This window comes from Garra rufa, chromosome 9 (assembly GCF_049309525.1).
Source record: "Garra rufa chromosome 9, GarRuf1.0, whole genome shotgun sequence".
In the NCBI taxonomy this organism is placed as follows: domain Eukaryota; kingdom Metazoa; phylum Chordata; class Actinopteri; order Cypriniformes; family Cyprinidae; genus Garra; species Garra rufa.
This window is the reverse complement of record NC_133369.1, coordinates 15,722,237-15,745,364: the sequence shown is the minus strand read 5'-3', so window position 1 is coordinate 15,745,364 and position 23,128 is coordinate 15,722,237. Positions and strand designations below refer to the sequence as shown.

The 23,128-nt window shown below is 35.1% G+C and overlaps 1 protein-coding gene across 1 annotated transcript; it reads right to left on the bottom strand.

Annotated features, from left to right (window-relative positions):
• Nucleotides 1–157: 157 nt before the first annotated feature.
• On the bottom strand, nt 158–22,307 carry myo1eb (myosin IEb). Its single transcript, XM_073846477.1, has 27 exons — nt 22,033–22,307; nt 20,029–20,166; nt 19,512–19,601; nt 19,062–19,156; nt 18,869–18,956; nt 17,343–17,432; nt 15,795–15,926; nt 15,476–15,610; nt 15,261–15,393; nt 14,947–15,143; nt 13,182–13,262; nt 13,003–13,089; nt 12,830–12,916; nt 12,561–12,728; nt 10,776–10,861; nt 10,355–10,436; nt 9,119–9,324; nt 8,864–9,008; nt 5,728–5,842; nt 5,322–5,491; nt 5,049–5,194; nt 2,890–3,036; nt 2,632–2,789; nt 1,416–1,490; nt 1,132–1,324; nt 765–940; nt 158–671 (listed from the first exon to the last, which is right to left on the bottom strand). Exons 1-27 carry the CDS (start codon nt 22,033–22,035, stop codon nt 595–597), a joined length of 3,300 nt encoding a protein of 1,099 aa, XP_073702578.1. The 5' UTR covers nt 22,036–22,307; the 3' UTR covers nt 158–594.
• Nucleotides 22,308–23,128: the final 821 nt, after the last annotated feature.

The window sequence follows — 23,128 nt, the reverse complement described above, 5'->3', positions numbered from 1 at the left end:
AAGTGGTTTATTAAATCATTCTATAGTATATTTCATACCTGTGCAAAATTTGGTTTAGGTGGGCTATAAAGAAAACTAAATGTGTGCTTGTCAAATGAGTTACCAGGCATTTAAAACATTATTTTTAATATTTATAATGAAAAAACAACAACAACAATCAACCAAAAAATGGTTACATTTTATTTTTTTCTCTGAATATCTGAAAACAGCTTTTCTGATTTTATACAATTGTACAATATCAGTAAAAAAGTAGAAATTGGATTTTTAAAATACAACTTTAGTAAAATACAGCACATTAAAACATTGACGTATCCATTCTGTTCGCCAAAAACACATTTTAAAAGTTTTCTTCTACATTTACGTCTAACATTACTTTCCATTTAAAAAAATCATCAAATTTCATCTGAATTATGTAACATAATGTAGGATCCTACTGAATATTAACAGGGTGGTATCTTTTGCACCTTGCATAGTAAACATCAGTGCATTTGGGGATGTGATTCGGCACTAAGTGGCTTTGACATAATGCTGATGCTTTGTTCTTCTTGATTGAATTTCTGCCATGAATCACACTTTGTCCAATAGCATGCCAGTTTAGATCTTCTCAACGTAGTTGCCAGGGAACATGCCTTCTTTTCCTCGAAGACGGCCTTGCCACCAACCTGAGGGATCTGCACACCCAGCAAACCATGGGTTAGTGCAGCATTCGCTAACCCAATATAATCTGTATAAAGTTGACTTTTAATGTCATAAAAATAGATTACCTTCACATATGATTTCTATGATATCATCTGCTTGAAAGCTGAGCTCATCTGTGTCCTGAGCATCGTAAGCATAGAGTGCTTTGCACTGTGGGATGCGGGGTCTAGGTTTGGGTTTAGGTTTTGGTCCCCCTGAACCTGGAAGAGGCTTGTACTCTTTTGATTGTCTGCGATGCATACTAAAAGAAAACACAGGGAATATTTCCTTTAACAGACTGAAATAATGATAATAACATACTGATCTGTGATCAAGTTCTAGTCAAACAGGTTTTAAGATTGTAAAGTCTTCAGTCAGCATGGCTTGGCGGATATAATTCTTAGAATTGCTTGTATGTGGGTTTCCTTCTATCATACAATTCTATCATCTCACCCTGCCACACCCTGATCAGGAACTTTCATAAAGCCCATATCAGCATAGACCTGGCTCTCGTGTTGACTGCGGCGAGATCCCAGGTGTCTGGGAAGGGTGGGCTGATCCATAGTGGACTGCTGACGGAGCAGAGAGTTTCTAACGCCATGCTGCCCTTGGGTTCCTCTTCCTCGACTATCAGACTTTGGAGCTTCTGAAAATCACAGACCATAAGAACATTTTAAAACTATTTCTAAAACAGTTCAGTGGCAACTTTTGTGAAATATGTACAATTTTGGTCTTACCACGTGAATACCGGCCTACATTACGATTTTGGTTCCCCATGTACCTGCTTTTTCGGTTGTCACGGCGAGTGGGTCCTACAGAAATGATAATAATGACTTATTAAGATTATATATATATACAACTGAAGTCAAAAGTTTGAATACACCTTGCTGAATCTGTAAAATGTTAATTATTTTACCAAAATATGAGGGACCACACAAAATGCATGTTATTTTTTTATTTAGTACTGACCTGAATAAGATGTTTTTCACATAAAAGACGTTTACATATAGTCCACAAGAGAAAATAGCAGTTTAATTTATAAAAAACACAATGCATTATGAGCCGGGGGGTGAAAACTTTTGAACAGAATGAAGATGTGTATATTTTTCTTATTTCACCTAAATATCATTTTTTTTTTTTACTACTGCCCTTTGGAAGCTACAGGACATACTTACATGTTTCCCAAAAGTCAAAATAAGTTAAATTTACCCTGATCTTCAAATTAAAAAAAGTTTTCACCCCCCGGCTCATAATGCATCATGTTTCCTTCTGGAGTATCAGTGAGCATTTGAACCTTCTGTAATAGTTGCAAATGTTGTCCTCAGTGTGAAAAGATGGATCTCAGAATCATACAGTCATTGTTGGAAAGGGTTCAAATACATAAAAATGCTGAAAAACCAACGAATTAGTAGGACCTGAAGGATTTTTCTGAAGAACAGTGGCAATTTAACTGTTCAGGACAAACGAGGGACTCATGAACAACTATCACAAAAACTATTATTTTCTCTTGTGGATTATATGTAAATGTATTTTATGTTAAATATCTTATTCAGGTCAGTACTAAATAAAAAATAACATGCATTTTGTATGATCCCTCTTATTTTGGTAAAATAATTTGTGGGCGTTCCACGTTTGCAAATCAGACTGAATAAACAATATAATGGCGTCAATGGAAAGACAAATAAATGTTAAAAATGTTTATGATCAAATAAATGTAGCCTTGGTAAACATAAGAGGCACATAAAAAAAAATCTTACCAGCCCCAAACATTCAAACAGGAAAAATATGTCTTCATCATCTCAAAATTGTATCAAGATCAATAAATAGTGATTAAATACCCCATAAAGTCATTACAAAAAGTTTAGCAAATATGACTGTAAACAGATAGACAAATCTATAACAGTATTCTTATTTAAAATATTTGACTAAAACTCAAAATTTCAACAGACTCACTTGCGTTTTTAGGCAGACCGGGTCCAACACTAACAGTCAGGACTTTGCTGCTGGGTTTCAGAACTGCTTCTTCTCCCTGACCCATCTGAAACTGGATCTGTCGAGAGCCAGCAGATGAAAATGGACCCCATCCTCCTTTCTTCACCTTAAATTCAAGTCTGATAGAGAAAAATGTTTAATGTTAAAGTCCAACATATCATACTTTTTCTAAATAATACAGCACACGGTGAATTTCTTAGTTAAGGAAACATTGCTCACAGATTGTTAAATTTAAGCGGGAGCTTTTTCCGTGTTTTTTCCTCATAACGCTTGAAGAGAAGACTGAGGAACTCAGTTTTGAAGACAGACTGCAGCACACTGTCATATTGCTCCTCGTGCACTATGAAGAGGTCATCCTGTAGTGTGCTGAGGAAAAAGAGATATACCATAACTGATCTGCCCATCATTCATAAGTAAGAAGTTGCCCACAAATTGTTCGAAACCCGTGAGTTTCTTTCTTCTGTTGAACATAAAAAAGATATTTCAATGAATATGAGTAAGCAGTTGCTGGTCCTTAGCAACTTTGACAGTATGGAAAAAAAAATAAGGTGTCGACTGATTATCGGCGCCGATATTAAGCATTTTTATGGTTATCATATCGGTTATTTTCAAAACAAATTTGCCAATAAAATAACATTTAAAGAAAGTTTTTGTCAGAGCCCTTGTTTTTCTTAATTTTGACATAAATTTTTATTTTTACACCAGACAAAATATCGGTTATCGTCCACTTGATCTGTAATAACCGGTATTGGCATCAGCCCTGAAAAACACATATTGGTCCACACCTACTATCTATCTATTAGGGGTCGACCGATTATCAGCGCCGATATTAAGCATTTTTATGGTAATCAGGTTCAGTGATTTTCAAAACTAATTTGCCGATAAAATAATTTAAAAGCATTTAAAGAATGTTTTTGTCAGAGCCCTTGTTATTCTTAATTTTGACATTAATTTAAATTTTTACACTAGACATATAGCCTAGAATCTAGACGCGCCCCTAGCGGCAGCAAATTACATTTGCTTCCAGGGGCAGTCTAGTTACTCTCCGTTCACTTGAGATTTCTAAAAATCCAAAATCGACCAGGCCAATCACAAGTCGGTGGGCGGGTTTAACATGACGACGACTGACGTGCGACCATAAGTTCCGTCAGACATTCTCTGGTTCTGTGAATTATGCATGAGAAATAGAGCGATATTGAGGATGAATGGATGAATAATACGTTGTTTATATTTATTGAGTTTAAACGTGAAAATGTCTAGTATTATTGTATTAGTGTACTGTGATTAAAGAGGATCACAATGCTGAAAAAGCATGTTTGGATTTTAAATCAAAATAACGGATAAATGTTGTGTTTGTGGTAAAGAGCCGCGGATCAGTTACGGACGCTGTGTGAAAGCAAAACGAGTCCGTGCTGCTTTTGCACCGCATACATAACGCACACGGACTGCAGACGCACTGTAGACAGAGTATGTGTGAAACAGGCGTCAGACATTCTCTGGTTCTGTGAATTACGCGTGAGAGATAGAGCGATGGCTGCCGCTAGCGAACAACTTTCTTTCGAATCGACTTTGGCCGCCACTCTGAAAGACTTGAAGTTAAGCTTTTCCACAACACACATGCAAGGAACTCGCTTTTCCATCACTCTGACTGCGTAGTACGTCACCTTCTTCGTTGCTCTGATTGGTTGTAGCGCTATCCTATTGCGTGGAGAGGGAGTTTGAAAGACAACCGTTTATCCCACCCCTCTGGTTGAGCTCTGTCTATGGAGAGTGCCCAGACCCTACATTTATGTGGGTCTGGCTTGTCAGGCTACTAGACATATATATTGGTTCAAAATATATTCGGTTATCATCCACTTGATCTGTAATAACCAGTATCAGCATCTATCTAATCTTTTAGGGGTCGACCGTTTATCGGCGCCGATTTTAAGCATTTTTATGGTTATCCGTATCTGACGTTTTCAAAACCAATTTGCCGATAAAATAATTTAAAAGCATTTTTAAAAAGTTTGTCAGAGCCCTTGTTATTAATTTTGACATTAATTAAAATTTTTACACCAGACATATATATCTGTTCAAAATATCGGTTATCGGTCTTCTTGACTTGTAATAATTGTATCGGCTCTGAAAAACACATTTCGGTCGACCCCTAAAAAAATACTATGGAAGTCAGTGGTGATCAGAAACATTCTACAAAATATCTTTTGTGTTCAGCAGAAGAAAGAAATTGATACAGGTTTGGAACAACTTAAGGGTGAGCAAAGACAATGATTTTAATTCTAATTTAAATGTATGATTTATTAATCATTTTGAAGCTTTAATGCAGGGAGAACATTCAAGGCCTAAAGGTTATCATGCATATTAGATGATAAGAGTACCTAAGAGAGACGGACTGGATCTTTTCCACCTCGATCTTTCTCTTCAAGACCTCTCGAATCTGGCCTTTCTCAGGACCCTGTTTCACCTTCTCACGTCCAATTAAATAAAGTAACTTAGGGGTGAGAATGAGGTCACGCTTGACAGTCTGTGGGTGTTAAAACAGCATGTGAGTATGTGGTCACATGAAATATGTCAGACGAACTGAACTGTTACTCAGGAAGTGAGCTATAAGTTTCAAAATGTTAAATGAAATGTCAAGTCCTTAAAAATACCTTAAATCTGCGGTCATATTTGACCACCACGTCAGCGAAATCAACCCTCTCCCTACGACCCACGAACTGCCGAATCTCTGGATGGTTGTCCATGCCAATGTAATCTCCCATGAAATTGCGGTTCAGGCTGTTCTTTCGTCTCTCCTTCTTGTTTAGAAGGAGGTCAGAGGCTGAAAGCATTACAGAATCAATGTGATTGAAAATTAAATACATTTAATTGTATTCCCAAGGCCATAAATATTAGATTTGAGGCTTTTTTATTGATTGATATAGAAGGAAAAGAAGAGCAATGCGGTCCAGACATAGTTTTACACAAACCTAGCTGTTTATTTGCAGCATAAACCAAAATATGTCTAATATATTTTGTTTGCATGCATCAAAGAGAGGAATGTCAATGAACTCTTACCTTCCTCTCGCATACGGACGTATTTGCGCACAGCAATGTGTTTGCGCCAGGCTTGCTGGATTACCCGAGCATATCCATTGTATTTTCTTTCCCTCATCTCCTCCAGCAGGAACAACTAAAGATTGACATAATCATACTTATTTTTCATAGTCATCACTGTTCAGAATATTCATAATATCAACAAAATGCAAACACAAAATGACCAAAGCAACTTTGGGAAGTGTGTCCAAATTTACAAGGCAATAGCCTGAACATGTAAAGTGTGTAACAAATTATGCACTACACACTATGCACTACATACTCAATCATCTAGTATGCAAATTATATAAGGTTATTTAGAGTTTTTGAGGAAAACATTCTGGGATTGTCTTCAGTGGGAGCCAACAGGTTGAATGTCCAAATTGCAGTTTCAATGTAGCTTCAAAGAGCTCTACACAATCCCAGCAGAGGAATAAGGAAGAGTCTTATCTTGCTAAACGATCTGTCATTTTCTAAAATAAATAAATAAATAAATAAAAATTATATACTTTTTAACAAAATGCTCATCTTGCACTAGCTCTGTCATGTGCATAAGCAATTTCACGCATTATGCATCACGTTGGAAAAGTCACGTGTGGTTAGTTCTTCTGGTTAGTCTGTGTGCTTTGGTTCAAAAAGGTAGGGTAGAGCAAAAAACTCCATCTTATTTTCTCCCCCAACTTCAAAATGTCCTTCATTGTTGTTTTACCTTTTTTTGTAAAGGGCCTTTTCTTTGCATGTTCACTTGACTCAATGTGACTCACCATGCATGAGGTTGAGCTTTGTAGATTTGTAGTTAAAATATATATAAATTTGTCATTTTTTTAAAGAAAATGACAGATCATTTCACTAGATAAGACCCTTATTCCTCATCTGGGATAATGTACTTGAATTACTTTTAATCTTTTGCACATCGGCAAAGGATTGCATTTAAGTAGCCAAACTGCAAAGTACTTCAATTTGTCCATGATTAAACTGTCCCACCTCTGAGAAAATGAGTTACAACAACAAAAAAGGAAGATAACAGTCCCAAATGTTAAGTTAATGAATTAGGTTATTATTTTTAATATTTGAGAAAACATTACATTAAAGGGATAGTTCACACAAAAATGAAAATTCTGTCATTAATTACTCACCCTCATGTCGTTCCAAACCCTTAAGACCTTTGTTCATCTTCAGAACACAAATTAAGATTTTTAATGAAATCAAGAGCTTTCTGACCCTGTATAGACAGCAATGCAACTTCCATGTTCAAAACCCAGAAAGATAATAAGGACATTAATAAATAATCCATGTGTCATCTGTGGTTTACCTTAATTTTCTGAAAACCAAAAATAATAACTTTATTCAACAATTTCTTTTTTTCTGTGTCATGCATGTGGATTCCTCTGATTGAAAACAAGGCACAGTGCATCTGAGTTCCTGCGTCAGCAGCACTACATGCATATGTCGTACTCTTGTGACTGTGTCGACTGAGCAAAAGAGAACAAATTGATGAATGAAAGTGTCATTCTTGTTTTCTTTGCACAAAAAATATTCTTGTAGCTTCATAAAATTATGGTTGAACCACTGATGTCACATTGACTATTTTAACAATGTCCTTACTACCTTTCTGGGCCTTGAATGTGGTAGCTGCGTTGCAGCCTATGCAGGGTCAGAAAGCTCTTGGATTTCATCAAAAATATCTAAATTTGTGTCCCAAAGATAAATGAAGGTCCTATGGGTTTGGAGCAACATTAGGGGGTGAGTAATTAACAGGCCTGATAGTGGAAAAAATTCCTGAGCCTGAACTTTTTTTTCCCTTGCCCCCGAGGTGAGTGGGGTGGAGGTACTATGTATGCGACGCACTTTTAACACATAACTTGTTGGTTCAGTTCAGTCAGATAAAGGTTTTTCACAAAAAAAGCTTATAGATTGGCATTTCAGCATTTATCCCATTAAAATGAATAAATCAAGTACAAACAAGCATTTATTTAAAACAATGTCCTAATTGTTTAGATTTTTAGAAAGCACATTAACTTATTTCACATTTACAACTCTGAAAAAAAAAACTGTGTTTGCATAAAAAACATTGGTCGAGATTTGCAATAATCTGACCAAAAACAGCTACAAATTTGGACGTGCAAATTAATTCTATGTCACGAGGGGGCGCTTTAGGAGCGCAGAAATATTACGGTTTCCCTAAGAATGGCTGAAAGCAAAAGCAGCATTAACGCTGTTTTATCAGTCATGAAATGAAAATGCCAACGACACGTTTCTGAGGACAGTCGGTTCCCTTCAGATACATTCATATAAAGACAACAGTGCCGCGTTTTGACTTTGAAACGTGCAGTGAGCATATTTATTCAATGAAATCATTGCCTCTTAAAGTTTAATCCAGCTCTATCGCGATTCTCGTCTTTCCGTCCCCAACTGTAAGACCTCTTAAAATAATTAATCCTCTTCTTTTACTATTTAAAATATTTACCACTTTTTATGGCCTTAAATTTGATACAACTAAATTGAGGAGTTTTAAGGACCCCATGAGCCCTCTACTTCAGGATAGCCCGTCGGGCAGCCGGTCAAATAATGTTGGTAGCCCGACTGGAAAACCCAATAGCTCCGGGACGTCGGGCTAGCGATTTTGCGAGCCCTGTAAATATGCCTTTATCGAAATCCTTAATGTCTTCCCCTGGCTTCATAAACATAGCCATGACTTACGGTTTGAGTTGCCAGTATGAGACACACATTAGTACAGTATGGGAGCTAAAAACACCTTCGCGCATGGAGCATTGCCTTAACCAGTATCAATCTATTTGACAAAGACACAAGGCCCGCCCCTTCCCTACTTCTGATTGGCTCATCGGCTAGAATGTGACTTGTTTGAGTCGTTGAGCGTTAAAGCTGCTCTCTGACCTGCGCATCTCAGATTTAGAGAAATGACAGAGCAATATCCGCGAACCTGATTTTTTTTTTTTTCCGCAGCCACAGTATGCCGGAAATCCGGCGTGGTGCCGGAACGCTATCACCCCTGAATTAATGACAGAATGTTAATTTTTGTATGAACTATCTCTATAAATCACAACTGTAATGGTATCTGTTTACATCACTTCTTTAAAGTTACAAAAAAAGTACATACAGATTCCGGGGCCTTGATGAAGATTTTGGTCTTGCCCAGCTGGTACTGGTCTGAGTCCATGTTGACAGACTTTAAAAGGTGCAGGACACCCTGTTTCTCATCTCCACACCACTGAGGCCATGTTTCTTTGGTCAAGATGGCATACCTGAGCAAATAGAATTGAATAGTTAGTTATATTTTGTTACATTTTTTAAGCAATTTGCAATGTATCAAAATTTCCACATCTTGAAAGGCATTGGTAAATGGCGATTGTACCTATGTAGGAATTTCTTGAAGGCACGTCGGAAGGCGTAGCCTGCTCTGCGAACACGGATGTTCTCTCGCAGTCCCAGATATTCTACTTGATGTTTGACGCGGCTTTCCTCCCAATCGCGAGGCTTTTTGGTCTCGTTGGGCTTGATGCATCGAATATAGTGAGGGGTGCATTTCATTAACGTCTGGACTAAATTATTTGCCTGTTTCTGTATGGTGGGAAGGTACAAAAGAAAGACAGAAAATGAACAACAGCATAACAAATCTAAGAGCGTAACATCACATTCGTGTATCATACAAAAGCGTCCAACACATTCGCCAGGCACTAAATGCAAGCTGGCCAGTAACTTTGTTGAGAACTGAAATAGGGCTGCACGATATTGGGAAAAAATTACATTGCGATATATTTTATTCTTGCGATATATATTGCGATGTGTACAAATTCATTTATGTTCATCAGGTTGTTTTGAACTGCTTAAAAATCAAATAATTCAAGAATAATTGGGGTAATTTTGTAAGCATTTTCAAAGAATAAAAAAATGTAAAAGTACAGTATAATCAAAACCCTGAAATAAAATACTTTTTAAAGCTTATTTTGGGTAGTTTCATAAACAGTTTGCCTCACCTTATTCACTGTCAATTAAGGCAAATCAAGGCTCTAATATGAAATTAATAATGAATGTTGCTTTTACCCTGATGAAAGGGAAATCAGCTTCTTCCTTTCACGAAAAACATTAAAAGCTTAGCTTAGATGGAGGAACAGCTGATCATAGCTGTTACAGGAATAACATTTTTTAGCAGCAGAGCTACTGCAAGCAATTTTTAGTTTTGGAAATCCATTTATCTTTGTTTATTTATCTTTGCTGAAACTTACACGTCTTTAGGAGAGCGTGGGTCATGGTTGCTTAGCAACGGCAGACGCCACTGGAGCTCAAGTTACAGAGCGCTTTGGAAAAAAGGAGAAAGCGGCGCGCCTAGCGTTTTCCACGCGTTTTTAGGCGCGACATGTGAACGGTCCCTTAAATTCGTAGTGTTTCCGCTAGTTGTGGCAACAACTGCCAGGCACTCCCGACAAAGCACCTGTTTTTGGTCAGCAGCATCCTTTTTATATCCAAAATACTTCCATATGACCGACGTTGCGTTTCTTTTTGCGACCAAATCTTCCATTTCGGCGCTTTCCTTGTTAGAATATTTCTAGTTAGGCGTGCATTTCTATGTTTTGTAAATCAGTTACTTTACCTTAATCTTTGAACCTGCAGTGGTGGGACGGCCCCTTTTCTCAGCCTCAAGGTTTTCGGGGAACAAATCTTTGATGAAGGCGCTGTGGAGATGACAGAAAAAAGAAAAAAAGAGATCAATCATTTTAAACATCTCTGAAGCCTAACTATGGTTTATTCTTTACCAGTACATAACCATAGAGCTCTAGTGAAATAATACACAGAATATCCTTCATAAGAAAAAAACTACTTGCCATCCTCTATAAAAATGCTACAACGTATTGATTTTATGATTTATTTATGTGATTTATTATTTCATTAAGGAATTACAGCTGAACTGCAGATGCTGTGCATCGGTGCATGAGTGCATTTAGGGCTTTTAAAAAGCTTGAGCTATGATACAGCTGACATGGGATAAAATAGCAGTAAAAATAGCCACTTACAACTCACTGCTCTGCATTAGCTCAATGATGTCATTGAACAGCACATCCCTGTTTCTCTCACAGAAGCCACTCACATCATAAGACACCTGGAAATAAGAGCTCTTATTACTCTCAGCAAGAAGCTAATCAATATCAGAGTGACTTTACCTGCTGGAAGCACACTTAAACACTCAACCCTGCTGAAAAAACCAGCATATGCTGGTTAGGTATGTTTTGGTGCTGGGATGCTGGTTTTAGCTGGTATATGCTGGTTTATGCTGGTCCCTTGCTGGTTTATGCTGGTCCTTAGCTGGTTAATGCTGGTCCTTTGCTGGTTTATGCTGGTCATGTTGCTGGTCTAGGACCAGCATAAACCAGCAAAGGACCAGCATTAACCAGCAACATGACCAGCATAAACCAGCAAAAACCAGCAAGGGACCAGCATAAACCAGCAAAGAACCAGCATATACCAGCTAAAACCAGCATCCCAGCACCAAAACATACCTAACCAGCATATGCTGGTTTTTTCAGCAGGGAAGGCATTTCAATTCAGATTATTCATTAGAGTATAATACTCATGTTACCAACGTGGAGGCCCAGTATATCCTTGATCAAGAATTAATACACCCCTCGTGTTTTTATTAGGTATTTTAGCAGATTTGATTGTCTTTTTCTTATTAATAATAGTTCTGATAATTTTAGCTTCATTTAAAACCATTCCATAAAACCAACAATGTACATATTTATGAAAGAGGTGGGGGCATTTGAAAAGTTAGTGCTTTTTAATGGAAATTATCAGGTGACTAAAAGTAAAAATATTAGTAAATCTTCAGTAGTAAAAAAAGACTAAAGTACTAAAGTATGAGACACACATTTCATTCACAATAGGGGGCAGTGTGGCATCCACATTACTGCTAACCATCAGAAAGGCACATTTTATACAGTCTTAGTGTTCACCATTTATTATTGTGCTAAAGATTTTTTCTAAGTAGACATATGCCTATATATACATTGTGTATTTGAACCCTTTCCAACAATGACTGTATGATTTTGAGATCCATCTTTTCACACTGAGTACAACTGAGGAACTATTGTAGCTATTGCAGAAGGTTCAAACACTCACTGATGCTTCAGAAGCAAACATGACAAGAGCCGGGGGGGCTCATTTTCATTTTCAGAATGAAAATATGTAGTTTTCTTATTTTGCCTAAATATTATATTTTTTCATTTAGTACTGACCTTCAAAAGCTACAGAAGATACTTACATGTTTCCCAAAAGACAAAATATGTGAAATTTACCCTGACCTTCAAATTCAAAAAGTAAAAAAAAAAAGCTCTTAATGCATCGTGTTTCCTTCTAAAGCATCAGTGAGCGTTTGAACCTTCTGTAATAGTTGCATGAGTCCCTCAGTTGTCCTCAGTATGAAAAGACAGATCTCAAAACCATACAGTCATTGTTAGAAAGGGTTCAAATACACAAGAATGCTGAAAAACCAAAGAATTTGTGGGGCCTGAAGGAATTTTCTGAAGAATGGTTTATCACTAAACCAAAAAAAAAAAACACAACTGTGGATCATTCAGGTAACAACACAGTATTAAGAATTAAGTGTATGTAAACTTTTGAACGAGGTCATTTTTTTTTAAATACACAACTATTATTTTCTCTTGTGGACTATATGTAAAGGTCAGTACTAAATATTTGTATGATCCCTTTTATTTTGGTAAAATACATTACATTTTGCAGATTCTGACAAAACCTCAACTGTATATATAACTCCATCTGAACATCTGAAAAGTGTATCTTACCTTGCCTGCATAGTGGTGCACTATGAAACCTTTGTTCCAGCTGTTGAAGTGCTCATGTGTGCCAATTTGCGACTGTAGTTTCTGTAGCAGAGTCTGGTCCGCACCCTCTCCTTTTGCATGCATGGTGGCGCACACATCATCCAGGATGCTCATGATGCCAGGAGGATTCTGGGTTATTAAAATACCCATTAGATGCCATTAGTTGAACGGGTGTTGTTATGTATATTGCAGTCGTTTTGATGCAGATTAACTGCAAAGTGTAAACTCACCAATTTGGACTCAATTAAATCACAAACAACTTTGTTGTTAAAGTACTCAATGGGGGTCCATTTGATTCCCTCCTGTACATACTCTTCCTGCAATCGACATGCATAAAAAAATCAGCAAACACTTCCCTTGAGACGTATGTGTGTGTACGTTTATTAAAAATCACTATTCTCACCTGCTCTGCTTTTAGTGTGAGCTCAATAAAAATCTGCTGCAGTTTTTCATTCACAAAGTTAATGCAGAACTGCTCGAATCCATTTTTCTAGAGATGTAAAGACATGGAGTTAAAGGCTTATAAAATGAATATGACGAGTAAAAAGAAAAGAAGCATTTAGAAAACATAAATGAACTCACCTGAAAGATTTCAAAGCCATAGATGTCCAGAACGCCAATGTTAAACTCCTCATGGTCTTTCTGCATTGCCTTGTTTATAGCCTTCATATACAAGCACAAACTAATTTAAATGACTTTTCTTTTGTTTTTTTGAGATATATACAGTTAAAGTCAAAAGTTTACACACACCTTGGAGAATCTGCAAAATGTTAATTATTTGACCAAAATAAGAGGGATCATACAAAATGCATGTTATTTTTTAATTTATTATATGACCTGAATAAGATTATTTCACATGAAAGATATTTACATATAGTCCACAAGAGGAAATAATAGTTGAATTTATAAAAATTACCCATTCAAAAGTTTACATACGCTTGATTCTTAATACTGTGTTTTTAACTGAATGATCCACAGCTGTGTTTTTGTTTAGTGATAGTTGTTCATAAGTTTGTCCTAAACAGTTAAACTGCTTGCTGTTATTCAGAAAAATCCTTCAGGTCCAACAAATTCTGTGTTTTGAAATCTATTTTTCACACTGAAGACAACTGAGGGACTCATATGCAACTATTACTGAAGGCTCAAACGCTCACTGATGCTCCAGAAAAAAAAAAAAAAAAAAACAATGCATTTAGAGCTGCTGGGTGAAAACTTTTGAACAGAATGAAGATGTGTACATTTTTCTTATGTTGCCTAAATATCTTTTTTTTTCCATTTATTACTGTCCTTCGGTAGCTATACAAGATACTTACATGTTAAGTAACTGAATAAGTGAAATTTACCCTGATCTTCAAATTCAAAAAGTTTTTACCCCCTGGCTCTTAATGCATTGTTTTCCTTCTGGAGTGTTGGAAACCTACTATAATAGCTGCATATGAGTCCCTCAGTTGTCCTTGGTGTGAGAAGATGGATCTTATAATCATACAATCATTATTGGAAAGGGTTCAAATACACAAAAATGCTGAGTAAAAAAATAGAATTTGTGGGAGCTGAAGGACAAACAAGGGACTCATGAACAACTATCACTAAATACAGCTGTGGATCATTCAGGTAACAACACAGTATTATAAATCAAGTGTATGTAAACTTTTGAACAGGGTCATTTTTATAAATTCAACTATTATTTTCTCTTGTGGACTATATGTATCTGTCTTTTATATGAAATATCTTATTCAGGTCAGTACTAAATAAAAAAGCCATGCAATTTGTATAATCCCTCTTATTTTGGTAAAATAATTAATATCTTTGCAGATTCTGCAAGGTGTATGTAAACTTTTGACTTCAAATGTACTAACGTTCAAAAGTTTGGGGTGAGTAAGATTTTATGATTTTTTTGAAAGAAGACTTTTATATTCACCAAGGCTGCATTTATTTATAGTAAATATTGTAAAATTATCACAGTTAGTTCTATTTTAATATTTTAAAATGTAATTTATTCCTGTGATGTAAAAAAAAAATCATCATAACTGGTCACAAATTAGCATATTAAAATGATGCTAATGGAAAAAAATGATCATTAATGCCCAATTAACATCTCTTACCATTATCAATGTTGAAAAAAGATGTGTGCTTAATATTTTTAGTGGAAATCGTGATACTTTTTTGTCAGAATTCTTTAGATTTATTTGAAATCGAAGTCTTTTGTAATATTAGAAATGCCTTTACTGTCAGTTTTAATGTTTCCTAGGATAATAAAACATACTGACCCAAAACGTTTGATCGCTACAGTATACCATTAGAACAACAACATTTTTTTTTAAACAATTACAAAATTCAATAGACTCACATCAACCAAGTAGTCAAAGAGTCTAGAATACAGGGCTTTGGACAGGGCGTCTCTAGTGAAGGAGGCCTGCTCTGTGTTCAAGGTGACAGAAATAGTCTCCGTTTTGCCACCCCACTTGCTGTCCATGATCCGACTGGTCAGTTTGCTTTTTAGACCATCCTGATTGATTCCCAACAGGTAAGACGGGAATGCCAGGACTGCAGCAGAGTGAGAAAGATTACACGTTCCTTAAGGATTGCTTGTTTTGTTCTACGCCTCACATGGAATCAGATACCCAGACCTGCTAGATCAATAAAACGTAAGCATAAACTCACAGTCTTCGCTCTCCACCACAGCATAGTTGCCCTCCTCTCTGAAAGCGATGTTGCCAAGATGGAGGATTCCAGCCACAATCTGCAGCACAGTGTCCTGTGCTTCCAAAGACAGGCCGACCACTGACATAGCAGCCTAAAATACAATATTTGTTCATTATGAGAGTGTTTATATCGAATGGCTTTCTCTATTAGGGGGTTCAATGCTTCACACCCACCATAGTGTCTTCAAACTCCTTCTTGTCATTAACATCATCCACAGTGTAGGTGTCGGACTGGTTTAAATAGAAGTAGTAATCAGGGGTTGTCACGCCTAAATTCTCTCTCTGCTCCTTGGTGGCTCCTTTCAAGAGCTGATACAGAAACAGTGGTGTTAACAACAACTTTTATCCTATTTCAATCATCTACTAAAACGACACAATACATTCCACAATTGGCCTTAACTGGATTAAATTACACTGCCGGAACATGACACACAATTTGCCAGCTTGTATTACACATCACACCCTGAAATGGCCTTTTTCTAGATGAGTTCACCTGGTAATATATATGGAAATTCCTTTCGCCATGGTTCTGAGACACCACTCTGGATTTTTCCAGTAGGAAGTTGGAGATCTTTCCACCATCAGGTTCTCCTCCTCGGCTGAACTGAATTTCGAAGTATTTTCCCTGAGGTATAAAATAAACATTATGCAATGAACTCAAAGCTTGTGCGCTGACATTTTCGCATATGCATGTGTTGGCATACCACTGCAGAAAAGAAAAGAAACAGTAAAGCCTGGTGAACTACAACTTCATAGCCTACAAACTGCACTCCCACAATCAAATCCCGCAGCCAACAAGCTATAACATGTTGAGAACCAGCATGCTCCAAATGACATTCTTAGAACTGGATAGTACACTGATTCTAGAGAGAAAAAGGAGAGACTTGCATGTTCCTCTAAATATATTAAAAATATGATTTAATTGAAATGTCAATATTATTTTAACAGTTACAAGATATCAGATGTTTATTTCATAAAAAAATATTATGTGTGTACACTGCCGATCAAAAGTTTGGGATCAGTAAGATTTGTAATGTTTTTTAAGAAGTCTGTTATGCTTATCAAAGTTCCATTTATTTTATTAAAAATATAGAAAAAAAAAATAGTTTTCTATTTTAATATACTTGAAAATATGATTTATTTCTGTGAATTTTCATCAGCCATTACTCTAGTCTTCAGTGTCACACAATCCTTCAGAAATTATTCTGATTTATTGAAATGTCAATATATAAATATGCTAATTTATTATCAATGTTGAAAACAGTTGTGGTGCTTAATATTTTTTTGGAATCTGTGATACATATTTCAGGATTCTTTGATAAATAAAAAGAACAGCATTTATTCTAAATCTTTTCTAACAATAGAAGTCTTTACTATCACTTTTCATCAATTTAACACATCCTTGCTGAATGAAAGTATTAATTTCTTATAAAGAAAAATTTTACTGACCCTGAACTTGGAATGGTAGTGTATATTGTTAAAAAATATTTTTATTCTAAATAAATGCTGGTCTTTTTAAAAAAAAATTCATCAAAAGAATCCTGAAAAAAGCATCACAAGTTCCAAAACAAATATTAAGCAGCACAACTGTTTCCAACGTTGATAATAAATCAGCATATTAGAATAATTTCTGAAGGATCATTTGACACCGAAGACTGGAGTAATGATGCTGGCAATTCAGCTTTGCATCACTGGAATAAATTTTATTTTATATTATATTAAAATAGAAAATCACTATTTTAAATTGCAATAATATTTCACTTTACAGTTTTTTTTCTGTATTTTTAATCAAATAAACACAGCCTTGATGAGCAGAAAAATCTTACTGAACCCAAACCTTTAAACGGCAGTGTGTTTTATTAAAATGTGTATTTAAAATAAACATTTATTAATTATTATTTTTTAAATAACACAAAGAATTCTCCAAAATTTACATTTCAGCCAGCATTTCCGACTCTAAATAATGGGATAAAATGATCAGACATAAAATAATTATAAATTATATATATAAATACAGACAAATAATTGCAGCAAGACTTACAAAGCGACTGGAGTTGTTGTTGCGGACAGTTTTTGCATTTCCAAAAGCCTCCAGGAGGGGGTTAGACTGGAGAATGATGTCTTTAACGTGCTAAAACAGAAAAGAGGAAACATCATGACATCACAGACAATTCAAGTATGCCATGTAAGATATGTAAACTAAACACACACGTTTAAACTCATAAAAACAGTTTAAATCATTACATTTTTATAGTTACTGATACCGACTGGTGATGAACTGTTCAGTGTCACAGAGGAACAAAGAGATCATTGTTTTTGATCTCAGATAACTGTCTAGGTGATTTCAAAGGTGCTACATTTCACACACAAAGAGCACAGAATATGGACAATATTAACAAAAGAAACAACCACACCCATGAGTTCAAATGAATTTTGGGTTGAGTTGAATCTGGCTCTCGTTAAGCAAATGCACAGCTAATAAAGGGACACTCAAACAGATTTGTTTGGTCAAACCTAACCTGTTTGACCTAAAATATTTACTTGAGGCAACCTCAAGAATAATTTAGCAACATATTTCAATGTTTACATTTTTTCTGTTGGTTAATGGTCACATAACATGCAAGTCAACAAAGAAAATATTGCATTTTTTGTGTTTTATTTTAATTGTTTTTACTTTATTTTACATTTTCATTTATTAAGTACTGTATTTAATGTAATATTCAAGATTAGTTCATATAAAATAAATTGAATTATTAATAGAGTTGAGGTCAAAAGTTTACATACAGCTTGCAGAAACTGCAAAATGTTAATTACATCACCAAAATAAGAGAGATCATACAAATAGCATATTATTTAGTCAGCACTGACCTGAATAAGATATTTCATATTAAAGATGTTTACATATAGTCCACAAGAGAAAATAATAGTTGAATTTAAAAAAAAAAATACCCTGTTCATAAATTAACTTTTTTTATTTTTAATACAGTTTTTTTTGTTTGTTTTGTGAAAGTTGTTCATGAGTCCCTTGTTTGTCTTGAACAGTTAAACTACCTGCTGTTCATTAGAAAAATCCATCAGGTCCCACAATTTCTTTGTTTTTTCAGCACTTTTGTGTATTGAACCCTTTCCAAAACTGACTGTATGATTTTGAGATCCATCTTTTCACACTGAGGACAACTGAGGGACTCATATGCAACTATTACAGAAGGTTCAAATGCTCACTGATACTCCAGAAGGAATTTGAAGATCAGGGTAAATTGAACTTATTTTGACTTCTGGGAAACATGTAAGTATCTTCTGTAGCTTCTAAACATCAATAATAAAAGAAAAAAAATAAGATATTAAGGCAAAGTAAGAAAATGTACATCTTCATTCTGTTCAAAAGTTTTCACCCCCAGCTTCATGCATCATTTTTCCATCTGGAGCATCAATGAGTGTTTGAACCTTCTGTAGTAGTTGCAAAAAAAGAATTAACATTCTGAATATTCTCCAAGGTGTATGTAAACTTTTGACCTCATGTCTACAATTAATTAATAAACCCCAATTTAAAAAAAACCTTAACCTCACCTGAACTTTAGATCCACCTCCTGAGACTTTGGAGATGTAGCTCATAATGTACTTGGCTGCCACTGTCTTTCCTGCTCCGCTCTCTCCGCTGCATTACAGACACATTCAGATCACACATAATGCACACCTTTGATGCCATACAAATACTTTAAAGGTGCCTCAGGGTGTGGGCGCCAGATCCTTGATCCCTGACCTGATAATGACACACTGGTTCTCTGAGTCAATCATCATGTTGCGGTACATATTGTCGGCCAGAGCATAGATGTGTGGGGGATTCTCATACTGTGCCTGCGAAAGATAGACACCCATTGTGAGGTCTAACACAACTGTCCTGGAAAATTAAAAATCACATTTGCATGAAATTAAGGTAGAGGCATTATTCCGTAACCAGTAAGGCATCCAGATTTGCACATGCACTTTCTATGATTTGGCCATCCAGGGGAAGATTTTAACAAATACAGATCCTTAGACAGTCTTCGGAAGCACAATGGCAAGACCGGACATGCAATGGCATTGCTCTGCTCCGTCTGGCCATGACTAAATGACTTATCCTGTGGGAATGATTATTCATCTGAACTCCATTCCATTTGATATCCATGTATTTAGGGCACGGACACTAATAAAAAATGTGTATTTTACTTACAGCTCCCTGATACAGTTCAATCTCACGGTCTGTAAAATACGGCAGCTGTTTAAAAGGGTTCACTGATATCAGTACAGCACCAATGTATGTCTGAAAAGATGTGGTTATGGCAAAAACAAATGTTGGTAGGTTGTCAAAAAGAGATGTGAGTTGAGCTCTGAGCGTTTTTTTTTTTTGCTCTTGTTAATGACATTTAGAAAGCCTGTAATACTAGATTTAATACTTCATTATCACACGATCCTTCAAAAATCATTCTACTATGATGAAATGAATTTTTGATTAAGAAACACTTCCAAGTATTATAGAAGTTAAAAACAGTGCTGCTTAATATTTTTGCGGAAACAAAATATTCCTCACATTATAAACGTCTTTGCTGCCTCTTTTGATCACTGTAATGCATATTTGCTGAGTAAAAACAATTTCTTTAAAAAAAAAAATCTTACTGACCTCAATTTTTTTTAACTGTACTGTACATTTTTAACTATGTCAGACTAGATAATTACAGACATAAGGATACAAAAATGAAGTCATCCATGTATCTTTTCTTCAGGTTGTCTGTGATGGCATCTTCACTGATCTTGGAGAGGAGGACCATGTCGTCCACACCACTGACCTTCACATTTTGGGTCTGCCAGTGATATTTCTCTTTGCTCCCCTGTGTGAGAGAGAAGCTTATTCATTTAAACACATCTCTGGTCACCTGTGATGAAATCCTGACACGCTTTTGGCTTAAATAAAGATTATTCAACTGTATTTTTCTACTTTATACATTTGCCGGCACTGCTTTAGACAAGAGAGATGGTGTTCAGTGGAATTAATAAGTTAACAAGTTAATTAAAGGGTTAATAAGTGTGAGACAATACTGATTAACTAAGAGCCAGCAACTATGCACAGAGGAGGAAATGACATATGTAAAATACTTTTTGTTATGAGCACTTACGAAGACTTACGAATCTCTGACACTTTAAAACTACTCCTATAACTTAATGTACAGCTTCACAAGCATATCATTACGTCATATGACATATACAGTGCAGGTATACAACGGAACAAAGAACCGCGAGGCATATTTCTTACCCTCAAGCCATAAAGACAAATGCTTAGTCAGGTAATTAAGAACTAAGTATGGCCAATTAAATCTCTGATAAATATAAGCAAGCATACACTACCAGTCAAAAGTTTTTGAACAGTAATATTTTTAATGTTTTAAAAGTCTCTTCTGTTCACTAAGCCAGCATTTCTTTAATTCAAAGTAGAGCAAAAACAGTACAAATTTGAAATATTTTTACTATATAAAATAACTCTATTCTATTTGAATTTATTTAAAAATGTAATTTATTCCTGTGATCAAAGCTGAATTACTAGCATCATTATTCTAGTCTTCAATATCACACGATCCTTCATAAATTATTCTAATATGTTGATTAGCTGTTCGAGAAATATTTGTATTATTATAATTATCAGTATTTAAAAAGTTAAAGAGTTTTTTTAAGGATTCTTTGAAGAACAGAAAGATCCAAAGATCAGCATTTATCTGAAATATAAAGCTTTTGTAAGAATGATACATTATACCATTCAAAAGCTTAAAGTCAGTATAATTTTTCTGGGAAAGAAATGATAGAAAAAAATACTTATATTTAGCAAGGATGCTTTAAATGGATCAAAAGTGATGATAAAGACGTTATGTTGTGTTACAAAAGATTTTTATTTCAGATAAATGCTGTTCTTAAAACTTTTTATTCATCAAAGAAACTGAAAAAAAAATCACTCAGCTGTTTTCAACATAATAATATAATAATACATTTTAAGCAGCTAATCAGAATATTAAAGATTTCTGGGGAATCATGTGACTGGAATAATGACGCTAAAAATTCAGCTTTGAAATCACAGGAATAAATTACATTTAAATATGTATATTAAAATATAAATCAGTTGTTTTAAATCGTAAAATATTATATAATTTTACTGTTTTTGCTGTACTTTGGATCAAATAAATGCATGCTTGGGGAGCAGAAGAGACTTCTTTAAATAACATTACTGTTCAAAAACTTTTGACTGGTAGTGTATATCATCCTTGCTTAAGTCATTAACTATAATTCTGAGAAAAACTTCCCAGAACTAAAAAAAAAGACTTATTTCCCTTCTCCTCTTATGAATTGTGGGAATTTCAAGTTTGATCAAGTGTTTGACAGGCCAAAAAATGTCCACCTAAATATCTATATAATGCATTTCAGAAGTTATTCCTGGACTATTTCTTCAGGCCACATGAATGATTAGATTTACTTCGCTAGACAAGTAAATAATGAAGTAAAATCTACAATTATAATAATTATTCCGATTCATTAATTAGTTTAGTCAACAGTTCAAATTCAACTTCTGTGTTGTAGTAGCCTAGCACTACATACCTATCGAACGACAATAACGTTGTGAACCGGATTTCGAGCCAGCTGCAGCTCTTCATTTTTTACCTCAGCTTAAAATGTTATTTTAAAAGGTTATTTCAGGTTTTAAGAGCACTTACCATGATGAACTATAAGTACTTCCTGTATCACACCCTTGATAACTTTCAGTCCCGTGTGGACTCTTCGAGGAAATCTTGCAAGTTTCAGGTGAAACTCCAGGAATTAACTAGCCGTCCATTTGATATTCCACCTATAACAATACAATTTCTTAACACTGTCCAAAAGCGTAAACTACTCTGGATATAGCGTTTCATGTGTCGGACACACTTATGAAACGATTAAATAATTGTTTTTGCGGGTGTTGTCCATGCATCGGCAAGTGTAGGCAGGTACTGGAGAGTTTTTCCTTCTTTCTGTTGCGGAAGGAATCGCAGATACTTGCACATAACGGCGCCACCCCACGATCCTGAACGGATTTACCTGAGCCACAGGTAATCACAGCACGATACAAATACATGAAAATGAGCCTCTCGGCCACGGTTGAAGCTAGTAGTGAGGTGAAAAGATTTCAGTGCCTCACAATAATGTTCGGTTATTTAAAAATGTAGAAATTAAAAGTTATAAATGTAATTTATTAAATTTCTAACTACGGCCCTACTTAGTTCGCCTTTTTTTTATATAAGCCAGAGTTAACCATAGTTTTCACTAAAATACCTACAATTATTGCTTGTATAATAAAAAATGTATTACAGTAGTAAAAGTGTAATAATAAATAGGCCTATACCATTTTGAAAATGTATTTTACTAATACTACTATTTAACATTATTTTTCCAATAAGATTTTGAATGTTTTTTTTCTGCTCACCAAGCCTGCATTTATTTGATTCAAAGTACAGCAAAAACGTTAAAATTATGAAAAATATTTACTATTTAAAATAACTGTTTTCTATTTGAATAGATTTTAAAATGTAATTTATTCCTGCGATCAAAGCTAAATTTTCAGCATCATTACTCCAGTCTTCAGTATCACATGATCCTTGAAATCATTCTAAAATGCTGATTTGCTGTTCAAGAAACATATATTATTATTTTTTTAATATTTAAAACAGTTGTGTACATTTTTCTGGATTCTTTGATTAATAGAAAGATCAGCATTGATCAAAAATAAAAAGCTTTTAAAATAACATTATTTTAACATTACATACCGACTATATC

Excerpts from the sequence above, each read along its gene's own strand:
- myo1eb (XM_073846477.1), bottom strand. Across the intron at positions 18,957-19,061 it reads AACCAGTGTGTCATTATCAG|CGGAGAGAGCGGAGCAGGAA; the intron begins GTCAGGGATCAA and ends TCTGTAATGCAG. Across the intron at positions 9,325-10,354 it reads CTGCAGGTTCAAAGATTAAG|AAACAGGCAAATAATTTAGT; the intron begins GTAAAGTAACTG and ends CCCACCATACAG.